This window comes from Marmota marmota, unplaced genomic scaffold (genome assembly GCF_001458135.2).
Source record: "Marmota marmota marmota unplaced genomic scaffold, marMar, whole genome shotgun sequence".
In the NCBI taxonomy this organism is placed as follows: domain Eukaryota; kingdom Metazoa; phylum Chordata; class Mammalia; order Rodentia; family Sciuridae; genus Marmota; species Marmota marmota.
In genome coordinates this window covers 3,643,323-3,655,703 of record NW_025999925.1, presented here as the reverse complement: position 1 = coordinate 3,655,703, position 12,381 = coordinate 3,643,323, and the positions used below count along the sequence as shown (strand labels likewise).

Sequence of the window (12,381 nt, the reverse complement as noted above, 5' to 3'; positions counted from 1 at the left end):
TTTTTTTTTTTTTTTTTTTTTTTTTTTTTTTTTTGTATTTTATACTGAAATAACTTCTTCGCCCCGCCCCCCCCCCTTCATTCTCTGATCCTGGGGATTGAACCCAGGGCTTCATGCGTGCTAGGCAAACACTCAACCAACTGAGCTATATCCCCATCCTTTGGCCTTAATGTTTTAAAATTGTTAAATTAATCTTAAGATTTTTATTTTGAAAAATAGTTTTGCCGTATCAAGCATGCTGAAGCTGGAACATATGTTGTGTTGAATATAATTGATCTAATTTTAGGTGTAAAAGCACCTAAGGATTTTAACAAACACTAGTGTGCTTTTGAACTATGCATCAATAATTAGATTTAACCAGATACCTTAATCTCAGTAAAAAGTGGAAAACTAAAAATATCACAGAAAGTACTCTTGATTATTAGATTTTAAAATGCTTAATTTCTTCCTTGGATTACACAAAGAAGTTTCCTTAACTACTATTTGTTCTAGAAACTGGAACAACTCAATCAATATCCAGATTTTAACAACTACCTGATTTTTGTTCTTACAAAATTAAAATCTGAAGGTAAGTAGGGTTTGTGTTGATAACTATTTGAAAGTGTCTCTAAGACACTGTGAAGACATTCTGGGAATTATTTATTTCAAATAATTTCATTTTGTATTAACCACATGCTTAATATACATGTGATATGTAGAGTCTTAGAGTTACCACCTTTAAGCTTTAAAATGTTTAATAAACATTCAGTTGTTCGTGGGTATTTATATAATAAATTCATTCTTTGCAAATGAAGAATGTGTTACAAGTCTACCTTGGGTGTTTTGCTTCATTCCATATACAGAAATATAATAGATTGATTTGTTTCAGTATACAGATTGAAGTTGAGATTTAATTAACTGAATTCATGTTCATTATAAGAAAAAATTAAATAATTTACTTTGGCTACATAACTTTATCAGATAATTATTGATGATCTCTTTAGTTGTGTATGTCTACACTCTTTTTTAAATAACTGTATTTTATTTTTAAGTTATTTAATCAAAAAACAACCAGATGCAATGGTGCATGCCTATAATCCCAGCTACCTAAGAGGCTAAAGCAAGAGAATCTCAAATTCAAAGCTAGCCTGAGCAACTTATTGAGACCCTGTCTTAAAAATAAAATTTTGAAAAGGGTTGGGGATGTAGCTCAATGGTAAAACACTGGACTCTAGCATGTATGAGGTCCTGACTTAAACCTCAGTCCCATAGGGAAACATTTTATAAAAATATGATATCATTCTCTTTATAAATAAACTTGTAACTTTTAAAAAACTTTTAATAGTGTACATGAAACTTTTTCATTAATTTACAATTTTAAGTTCTTAACAGTTTAAAGGCCAACAACTTTGATTTTTTTTTTTTTTTAATGTGACAGTCATTTGCTTATTTCTAATACAGGTAGTATAGCCCTGTGAACTTTATTTCATAAATATTTGTTGAGCACCTCTGTCAGGCAGTTTGAGTACTGAGTATTCCCTTCCTGGAATATTGTTAGACCATAGAAGATACTCAATATTGATAACTGACTGGCCTTTAATGAAAGTGCTGTCCCCTATTGAATGATTAGTGTTTTAGAAGCCATAGTAAAAACACTGCACTTGGAGTTGTGAAATAACGAGTTTTATTTAGACTCTGACACCATTTAACCTCCACTTGCTTCTTTCAGCTATAAAATGCCTGTTAGACGAGATTTCAGTCCAAACTCTAGCAGGTTGTATTTAGATTTTGATATTTCATATTCATTACAGTGATTTCTTTTGAATCATTTTCAGATGATTTGCTGGTTAATTTTGTGGGTTTTGTGATTGAAAAACATAGTAGGGAATTTAAAACTCTAAATCTAGCTTTTGAAAAACTAGGAATTCTCTCAACATATCTTAATCAGCAATAAATGTTCTAGTTTGATGGTATGTTTATGATACATTGTTTATTTATTTTGGCTGTATCAGGGGTCGAACCTGGGACCTCATATGTACCAGGCAAGTACTCTACTGCTGAACAACATTCAACCCCCTTTTTTCTCAATATAAAGATTGTTCCCCGCAGTAGTGTAACACTTGGTATTTCTACTTGTATGGGCCTATCAATTTTTTTCCCCCAGAAGATTAGAACATAGGTTTAGTGTATCTAATTTTCCTTTAAAAAGAATTAGTAATAATGTTAGCATTGTGTCCATTCACATTACAGAAGGAATATGTAAGTAATATCTTTAAATGAAAATGCTTATTTAGTAAATTTATTGCTGAATCATGGAGAAGGAATTCTAGATCTGGAGATCTGAGATGAACTCACTTTACAGATGATCAAATTGAGAGACTATGAAGTACAATCTTAATTTTAAAAGAAGTTGGCTTTTTTAAACATTTGGACAGAAGCTATATACTTTTAATGTTAAATTGTTTCACTTTGTGTTATTAACTCTTGTGACTTATAAAAGTGATGTGTACCTCTTGTAAACAAATATGCACGCCATTTAATTACATGGCTAAATTATTTTGCTAATATAGTAATAATAAGCTTATCACTTGAGGAAGTTAAATATCTGTTCAATTTATTTCACAGCTGTTTTAAACTTAAGAGTTTAGAAGTGTTTTCCTTTTAAGATATTTGCTGAAATGAGTTGTGAATGGAAAGAAATTTTTAGATGAAATAGAGCTCTTAGGTTATATTGCTGTGATGACCCGAATAAGGTTTATGTGCTGAGAAACTTTACTCTTTTTACCTCTATATGTGCTTTATACTTGAAGATTTCAATGGCAGTCAGTTAGGGAGCATAATACTAACTAGAACAAGATCGAGGTATTTACTTAACATATGAAGATGGCTGAAGCAGTAGTATTAATAGCAATCTGTTCAACACGCTGGCTTTTACACCTGCTCTTTCAGCCCTTTCAGAGGAAGGTAATACTGTAGAGTGATTCAGAGTGTATGCTCTGGAGCCAAACTACTGAGGTTGATAATTTGGTTTCCTCACATTGTTAAGGAAGTTGGTCTTGTGTAACTTTGGCCAGGCCTCAGTTTTTTTCCTTATACAGAGGGGTTAATAATATCTGTCTCAAGTTTTTAAGAATTAAATGCAGAATACTTGAAAAGCATTTAGCAGTGTTTAGTACATAATAAGCATTTAGAAGATGTTAACTATTAAATATTGGTGGTGGTGGTGCCAATTTGTAGACCATAGTTTAAATTTATTTATTTAACTTATTTAATTGTAAAATGTTTTTGTTTATTTTGCCTTTTTTTTTTTTAAGGCTCACAGGCAAGTGAAAAACATAAATTATGGCAATTATTATGTGAAAGTAACCCCATGTATTATATTTGATGTCTGTTTAATTTTTAATTGGATATTTTTAGTGACTTAATACTTTGAGATCTATGATGATGTTTATATCAGATAACAAAGCTTTAGTACAGTGGCCATATATAAACTAACTCTTAAACCATATTAGTGGTTCTCAAAAAGGAGCAATTTGGCCTCCCTAGGAGACATCTGACATTACCTAGAAATACTTTTGTATGGCCAGTGATGCATCTAATCATCTTAACAATGTACAGAGTAGTGCCCCACAACAAAGAATTATCCTTTAAATGTCAGTAGTGCCAGGGTCAAGAAACCTTAAACTATATTATAGAGCTATTTTTTTTATAATCGATTTTTTTAAAAACTGGTTATAGCAAAATAAATCGGAATGTTGCAACCAACCATTAAATAAGAAATGTTTTTGAAGTTGTTCCTGGCATGTTTTGAGATGAAAACTACTTTAAAACTCAATGCTATTTTTTATTACAGATGAACCCACAAGATCATTGAGTGGCCTCATTTTGAAGAATAACGTGAAAGCACATTTTCAGAACTTCCCAAATGGTGTGACAGACTTTATTAAAAGTGAATGTTTAAATAATATTGGTGATGCCTCTCCTCTGATCAGAGCCACTGTAGGTAAGTTACATTACAAAAAGTTGACTAATCCCAATTAGATAGTTTTCAGAGGTGACAAATCATTTTCATTGTTCATTTCATGTTAAATTATGATGGAGATGTTTTTATTACCATTAAGTGCTTTTGAAATAGTGTTAACTGTTACATTAAAAGCTCTTTTACCACTGAGACCAAAGTCATTGGTAGTTGCTTAATCAATGTTAGTTCAAGTGGAGCATCAACAAGTGATATTTAGGCCTTTTCTTTGACTCTGCAAGTTGGAGTTTCTTATTGTCTATGTTGTGTAATGCTTTTTCATGCCAAGAAAACCCTCCTATAAAAGCGATCTAAGTATAGAATTCTACATATTTACTATTTTTTTCCACTTGTTTCTAATATTTGTCTCATCTGTACGTAATTCATTGGCAATTTTTAGTCTTTTCTGAGTGTATTCTTAAAGCATACCTTCTATCAGTTCATGTAATAAATGTTTAATTACATTAACTGCTGTAAACCAGTTTGGGAACACAAAACTGGCTATTAGCAAGAACACATATCAATGGGTAGCAGTAGAAATAGGAAGTACTCCAGAGCAGCCTACCAATAGGCAGTGTTTAGTGTGCCGTGGGTTTAAGCAGCTGAATTTTATAAGGACCTAGTAAATTGCTGTTAATCTAGCATGTTGGTCAAATGGAAGTCAGTTAAACTCACTGAGTTTATTTAGTTTTGTATATTATGGTCTTTCAGGTTTGAAATGTATTGTTTGTCTCTTAAAAAGCAGAGATTCATTTGGGAGAATGATTGCTTTGCATGCATAAGGCCATGGGTTCAATCCCCAGCACCACCAAAAAAATTAAATAAAATAAAAGGTGAATAAAGAATTTTTAAGTATCTAGCTAAATCTAAATAAAAAGCAGAGATTCTTTGATTTCCCCTCCGGACAGTCTCGTATTAAAAAGAGTGCCATTGTTAACACTGGCTTCAAATTTGATAGGTAGAAGATAATTGTAGTTTGAGGAAAAGGACTTCCTAGGTAACTTTAACATAACCCTATATACCTTCTCAAGGCTTTACTTCTTGGTAGAGAAGTAAAGAAGGGTAGAGTCTGCTAGCCTTTTCTATATAAAAATCAGGGAGAGAAATCTTCATAAATGTGGTCAAATGGGATTTTAAAAGAAGTAGATTTCCTTAGAAGGCAATTCTGCTGAGAGGAAAGGAGAGGGAGGGCAAGATATAGAAATTAAATACAAAATAGTTTTTCCTAAACTGTATTTCATTATAAACTTATCATTTTGTCCAAACTACAGTGCTTTGTGCCTTAAATTTGAAAGGTTGGAAGTAATAGTATTGGGGAGAGGAAAATTGATATTCCAGGGAATGCTGGATTTTGAGTATGTTTGCAACTGGGTTTTTATTAGAAATGGTTTTTTCTTATACTGGGAATCAAGCCTACAGTATTGTGCATATTAAACACACACACTACCACTGAACTACATCCTTAGCCCAGAATTATTTAAATACTTGAAAGTGTCTTCTGACATCTTATTTTGAAACAAATGAAATTGACATACATAGATGTAATTTTTATTTCTTGGTATTTGTAGGATATGAAAGATTTTTGGTGTTTTGGTTCTGATTTATGTTATGTATATAAATATCCTAATTGTGAGAGACCACACCACAGTTTTCAATATAGAAACCAATGAGGTAGAGTTTTAATTTAGTAATTTGTTTTACTCTGCTTCACTAAAAATGAGTGAATAAACTTCAGACATAACTGCAATATATTCCAAAAGACATTTAATGGAATTTGATAAGAAACAGTTTGGATTGTGAAGGTGGAAGGTGTGGATAGAGGTATAGATGAAACAGTGATTGAGTGTGTATTAATGACTATAGTTGAAGATGGGTAGTGGATACATTTAATTATTTTGTTTTTCAATATTATGTACAGGTTGAACATCCCTTATCCAAAATGCTTGGATTTAGAAGTGTTTTCAGATTTCAAACATTTTTGGATTTTGTAATATTTGCATATACTTTATTAGCTGAACATCCGTTATCTAAAATTTGAACTGCTACAAAATCTGAATCATTTTTTGTTTTGTTTTTGGTTTGGTACTGAGGATTGAACCCAGGGTGCTTTACAACTAAGCTACTTTTTTCTATTTATTTATTTATTTATATTCTTAAGACATGGTCTAACTAAGTTGCAGAGACTGGCCTCAAACTTACAATCCTCTTGCCTCAACCTCCTGAGTCACTGGGATTACAGTCATATACCACTGCAGCCAGCTCAATATCTGAATCTTTGTCAGCATTCAAAAAGTTTTAAGTATGAATTTTTAGATTAAGGATGCTCAACTTGTATATTGGGGTTTTCTATTTTCAAAAATGTCTATAATATTAATTGGATAAAATAAAGCTTATCACTTGAAATAAATGGCTTAGCCAATTAAATTATCTGTTTTATGTTGTTAAATTAAAAATAGATGACTATTGTTCTTTCCCGTGGCCCGTTTTAATGCAGGTTAGAAAAGGTGGTGGTGAAATTGATATACAGAATTCCCTCCTAAAGAGGGGAGTAATTATTAAAGGAGGAGTGCACAGCATTAAGATTCTAAAGTTGTTCTGTTTGGTTTTTGGTTTTTGTCTCATCCAAAGCATCATCTTGGAATCATCAGGAGTTCTTTTTTATTTTTGATAAAGTAAAGCCAGGTTTTTGTTTTCTCCTTTAGGAAAATCGATGAGCTTGTTATTATTATAAATTATTGGTGCTTTCCCACCAATAAATCTGGAAATTTTATCTTTTAAATTAGTTAATCTTAATTCTCCTAAGAAAATAAGTAAAAATATTTTTTGTAGGTTTTTGAAAGGTATCTCTAAGAAAATTGAGAACTTCACTTATCAACCTTAATAGAAAATTCTTGAGATGGGTATAATAACATAAGCATGATACATTATTGATTTAAGTAGAATTCTGTTTGTCTAGACCAGGGTTTTACAATCTCGGCACTTGACATTTTAGACTAGATAATTCTTTGTGGTGGGCTATTCTGTGCATTATAGGATGATAATTAGTGTCTCTCATTTGTACCTATTGGATACCAGTGACAGCAACACCCTCTGTTGCGCCAACCAAAAGTGCCCACAGACAGTGCCAAATGTGCAAATGTGATTGAACTCTGTAAGGATAAGGACCATGTAGGGTTTTGAGTTATCTGTTTTCCTTAACACTAATAAAATGAGGGCTGGGGAAGTGGCTCAAGTGGTAGCGCACTCGCCTGGCATGCGTGTGGCCTGGGTTCAATCCTCAGCACCACATACCAACAAAGATGTTGTGTGTGCCGAAAACTAAAAAATAAATATTAAAAATTCTCTCTCTCTCTCTCTCTCTCTCAAAAAAATAAAAAATAAATTAAAAAAAAACACTAATAAAATGATTGTACCATATTAAGAATTTAGTAAATATTTTAAGTAAAAGATTTCTGATTATAAAGCAATCAGTTTGCCTCCTTGGCTTTTAATTTTTTTTCTTTGAGACAAGATTTTGCTATCTTGTCCAGGCTGGCCTTCAACTCCATGGCTTAGCCAAGCCTTCTGAGTAATTAGGATTACAGGTGTGCACCACCATGCCCCACTTTAAAAATTTTTTTTAATCTTTATAATACATATCGAGAATCTTATTAAGGAAATATATTTGGAAGGGATCACAGTTTACTAACTGCAGTAATCCATTGCATGAATATAAAGTTGTCTAAAAAAATAGATGATTTGTAATTTTTACTATTTCAGGGAATTTCCTTTTATGTATGCTTATATTCTTTTGGGAAGTTTCTACAGGATTAATTTGTAAAGTGGCATTTTGGGGTCAAAGTGTTATTTAAACATTTAAGATCTTAATAAGTATGGCCGATTTTTCTCCCTTATTCTAAAGACAGACTTTTCATTAGATTTTTCAAGAGTGGATGTGACTAAGGGGCAGATTTTGGAATTTTTCAGTCAACATCCTTTAGTACTTTACTAGCAGGAGTAATAAATGTCAGTCCATTAGTACCAAATTGTAGATTATGTCTGATTTCTATTAATTATTACTTATTTGCAGTCTTTTAGACATGCTTAGTTTCTATTAAGGCAGATCCAGATCCTTTTTCTCAGTTCTTTTATGTTGTAACTTCAGGAAAGAAAGTTTGCAAGAAGGATTGGGTCTTGTTAGTTTTGTATCTTAGTGGAGAGCTCATTTGAGCTTTATGTCTTAAAACTCTAATCAGGGGCCAGGATTGTGGCTCAGTGGTAGAGCGCTTGCCTAGCATGCATGAAGCACTGGGTTCTAGAACCACATAAAAATAAATAAACAAATAAAGGTATTATGTCCATCTACAACTAAAAAAAAAAAAAATTTAATGTAATTAATACATTAATCCTTACTATTTAAATTTTTTCCCTGAACAGTGAACATTTGCCAACAGCTTTATTTAAGCTTTGTTTTTTAGTTGTTATGTTGTTGAAACAACCATCTGAAAGCTAAAGGTGGAAAATTAAAGTTTATCCACACAGTGAGATTTGCTATTCAGTAATAATTATTTACTAGAAGCCAGGCATTTTCTATGTATTTCATTGAATTTTTAAGATAAGTCTGGGAAAGGAGTACTTTTTCTTTTTTTCATTTTAACAAACTAGTTTTTGCAGCTTAAAGTACTTATAATTTGCCTACTGTCAGAGTTTATACTTTTAGTGGTACTAAAAGACCCATAATCACTGAGCATATTACATATTACTAATGATATATTTACTAAGGCAGATAAAAATGTTAACACAAAACTTTTGTGTTACATTTTTGTGTGTTTGCATAATCCACTCTCACAACGCAGCTGCACAACACAGTTGAAATACTCCAGTCAGTCAAAACGACATGATCAGTCAGCATGTGCCACCCAACCTCCAAGATTGAAGATCGCCTTTCTGGCGATTCATCTTTGATCCAGTAAGTGGGAACTGTTGCAGGAGTATATAATCTATCTACATGAGGTGGAATGTTGCAGATTGCATTAACATGCAGAATTATTCTCAGTCGATGATCCACTACTTTCCTTTTCCCTACCATGGTCCTTAACTTGGATTCCATATTGACAGGGAGCTATACTTAGCTTCTTCAGATATTTTTTATTTGAACTTCATGAACTTATCACCTAGTGATAAGAAAATAGACCAAAATATTATTACTAGCACTTATCACCTAGTGATAAGTGCTAGTAATAATATTTTGGTCTATTTTCTTTCTATTCTTTTATATATAATTTTTGTGAAATTGGAGTTCATTAATTAGTGGCGCTATCTTGGCATTATTGAAGAGAAGCAAGTTTTAGTCTTTCATAGAGATACTTAGTAAATATTTTTAAAAGCAACAACTTAGAGGGTGAATTGCTGGGAAACAAGATTAGAAATATCTGATTTATGCTGTGGTTTTTTTTTCTATAGGTAGCTTTTGGTAATATGGGGATTGATGAATGCTATTTACATGGTTTGGAAATCTTGGGCTGATATGGGACATTTAAAAATGTGTTGCTGACATGGTGCTATTTAACACAATGCACTCAGCTTTCTTAAAAATATGTATTTTCTTTCAAGGTATATTGATTACAACCATCGCTTCCAAGGGAGAATTGCAGAACTGGCCTGACCTCTTACCAAAACTCTGTAGCCTATTGGATTCTGAAGATTACAACACTTGTGAGGTAAGAATATTTGCTTCTTATAATTTACTGTGTTTCCTATAAGAAAATATCTTGTTTTTCTATTGTAAAATTATTCTTGGGAGTTACATATATGTAATAAAGTTATTACCAGACTTAATCAGTTGAAATGCTATGTTCATATCTAAAGATAGACCGAAAGTTACCAAATTCTGAGACTGTAAGTACTTTCTTAGTTTCTCAGAACCGTTTTTATGTTTAATAAATGATGAATTTGCGGTATGTCCCATTTTGGTCTAGTTTTAATCATATTGTAATTCTGATCTTGGGCTTTTGGGGGGGGGCATTGATTAAGTCAATGGCAACCTTTTCATTTGGTAAGATAAAGAGGAATTCTACGGATTTCTTCTCTTACAGTTTCTCGCTGTTAATAAGTATTTCTAAAGTATCTGTTTCAATAGCAGGCTTCCAGTTTGAGCAGAAGTCTATTTTAAGTGAAACCATTTTAAGTGTTTACAATTTCTAATGCAGTAACTCCTTCCTTTTCAAACAGTAGCAAGGTTTAAAAGCAGAGAAGCATAAGAATAACCTAACAATAAGGAATCAAATAATTTTATGAGATGTAGTGTGTTGCCTAACCTGTCTTAGGGAAGAGGAAATAGGAAAGAAAAGGTAGGGGGAAGGGAGTGTTGGCAAAGTATTGGGATGCCTTGGTATCCTCCCCTCCCCCCAATTTTTTTTTTTAATTCACAGAGACGCGCGCGCGCACACACAAATTCCTTAAAAATACACTTAGAAAATTACAGAAAAAGTAAGTAATATTTAGTCACCATATAACAGTTGATTCTATTTAAATATTACTTTGATGTGATGGTAAACAGATGAAAATTTTAAGCATTTTCCAAGAATAAAAAATTTGTCCTGATTGTGAATTGTGTAGCAGCTACACAAAAATTGTATTTTAAGTAAATATTTTTGTCATCTGTCTGAACTAAAGATGTGGACTTTTTAGGTGTAGGTATGAAATGATTGCTAAATTGTTTGTTCTTAGTTGAAACTTGGTTTTTTTATTTTGTTGTTGCCTTAATAAGTAACAAGGTTATATTTAATGTGTTAAATCTAAGGCTGAAATTTTATATTTTTTAATTAAATTGTAAACTTATATTCCCAAGTTTCTTTTTGATGCATTATAAACTCTAAAAGGATGTTTGGTAATTGCCTTAAAGACTAAAAAAGGCAATTTTTAGTTAACTGTACTATGGAGAATAAACACAAAGTTGCTGTGGTAAAATTAAGAATTTTGGATTATCCACTTTGGGATAAAATGATTATAGGGAAATAGTTGCCGATGTGAATTGTCTGTCCCTTAAATGATTGTGTCACCATTTAACCAAAAAATGGTTTACCTATAAGTAAATTTTAAGTGGTATTGACTTCTTTATGTTCTTCCAAAAGGGAAGTTATAGTGGTTACATATATACTTCTATGAAAATGTAGATTTCAATGGTATAATTTATTTCAAAATTGATGATATAGAGATTTTAGAAGGCAGCATTTTATGTGGGCTGAGAACATTGATGCATAAAATTCAGCAATATTCCTCAGTTTGCTTTTAAATGCCTTTGTTTTGAATGAATTCCAATAATTTAAAGTATGTATCTTTTACAGGGAGCATTTGGTGCCCTTCAGAAGATATGTGAAGATTCTGCTGAGATTTTAGATAGTGATGTTTTAGATCGCCCTCTCAACATCATGATTCCCAAATTTTTACAGTTCTTCAAACACAGTAGCCCCAAAATAAGGTATTTATATGATGAATATTAATTTATAAACTCTGATATAAGCCTTACTTCTGCCCTATTTTGTATTTTTGTGATTAGCAAAAGATAATGGGCCAGATATAATGGTACACATCTGTAATCCCAGAGACTTAGGGGACTGAGGCAGAAGGATCACGTAATCAAAACCAGCTTCAGCTACTTGGCAATACCCTGTCTCAAAATCAAAAGGGGCTGGGGGTTGTTGCTCAGTGATAGATCACCCCTGGATTCTGTCCCCAGAACTGAGGGGAGAAAAAAAAACAGAGACAATATTGGATATTCCACAAAGGTAGACTTAATTAAGTTGAAATTTACTACTTTAATAACAAATCCCATAAAATGTTGACTCTTAATGATGAAATTTTCATTAAATATAGTTAATTACATTCACATAGTTAATTACATTCCCAGTATTTACCAGCCATCGTCTTACAAGTTCTTATAAGACAGATTTAGTTGAGGGGCTTTGGGATTTTTTTTTTTTAAAGTTATTAGTCTTGCCAAGTTCAAATGCCTTCATTTGTGGATGTGTAATAGAAATTCCTTCAGAATAACATCTACATATTCTTGTCACTTAGAGTCAGGCAACATTATTTGATATAATACTGTGAGCTCTTCAAGCCTTTCAACATATGTTGTCGTCTTTCCCCTTCTACCACTGTTTGCAGGTTCAGTGACTGGCCTATTCTCTGCTTTTCTTCATCCTCTGATAACTAAACTGATGTAATTTTAATGAAAATACATACTTTTAGTTTAAGAGTTTCACATCTAAATTATGGGGGGTAGTGAACATTTTAAGTTCAAAGGTAGCAGAATATTTTATTACACCCTGAAATCATATAGTAGGTTTTCTTGGCTGATCCTGAAATTAACCTGGTCTGCCTTGATCATCTCTGTATCCCTAATT

The 12,381-nt window shown here is 32.1% G+C and overlaps 1 protein-coding gene across 4 annotated transcripts in view; it reads left to right on the top strand.

The window, feature by feature from the left end:
• Positions 1 to 12,381, top strand: part of Tnpo1 (transportin 1) — an 86,702-nt gene that overhangs the window by 33,025 nt on the left and 41,296 nt on the right. For all 4 annotated transcript variants that reach the window (XM_015497808.2, XM_015497809.2, XM_048800148.1 and 1 more), the window contains exons 3-6: positions 493 to 568; positions 3,833 to 3,982; positions 9,590 to 9,696; positions 11,323 to 11,456. In XM_015497808.2, coding sequence (XP_015353294.1) covers positions 493 to 568; positions 3,833 to 3,982; positions 9,590 to 9,696; positions 11,323 to 11,456 — 467 coding nt within the window. The remainder of the gene's footprint in view (positions 1 to 492; positions 569 to 3,832; positions 3,983 to 9,589; positions 9,697 to 11,322; positions 11,457 to 12,381) is intronic.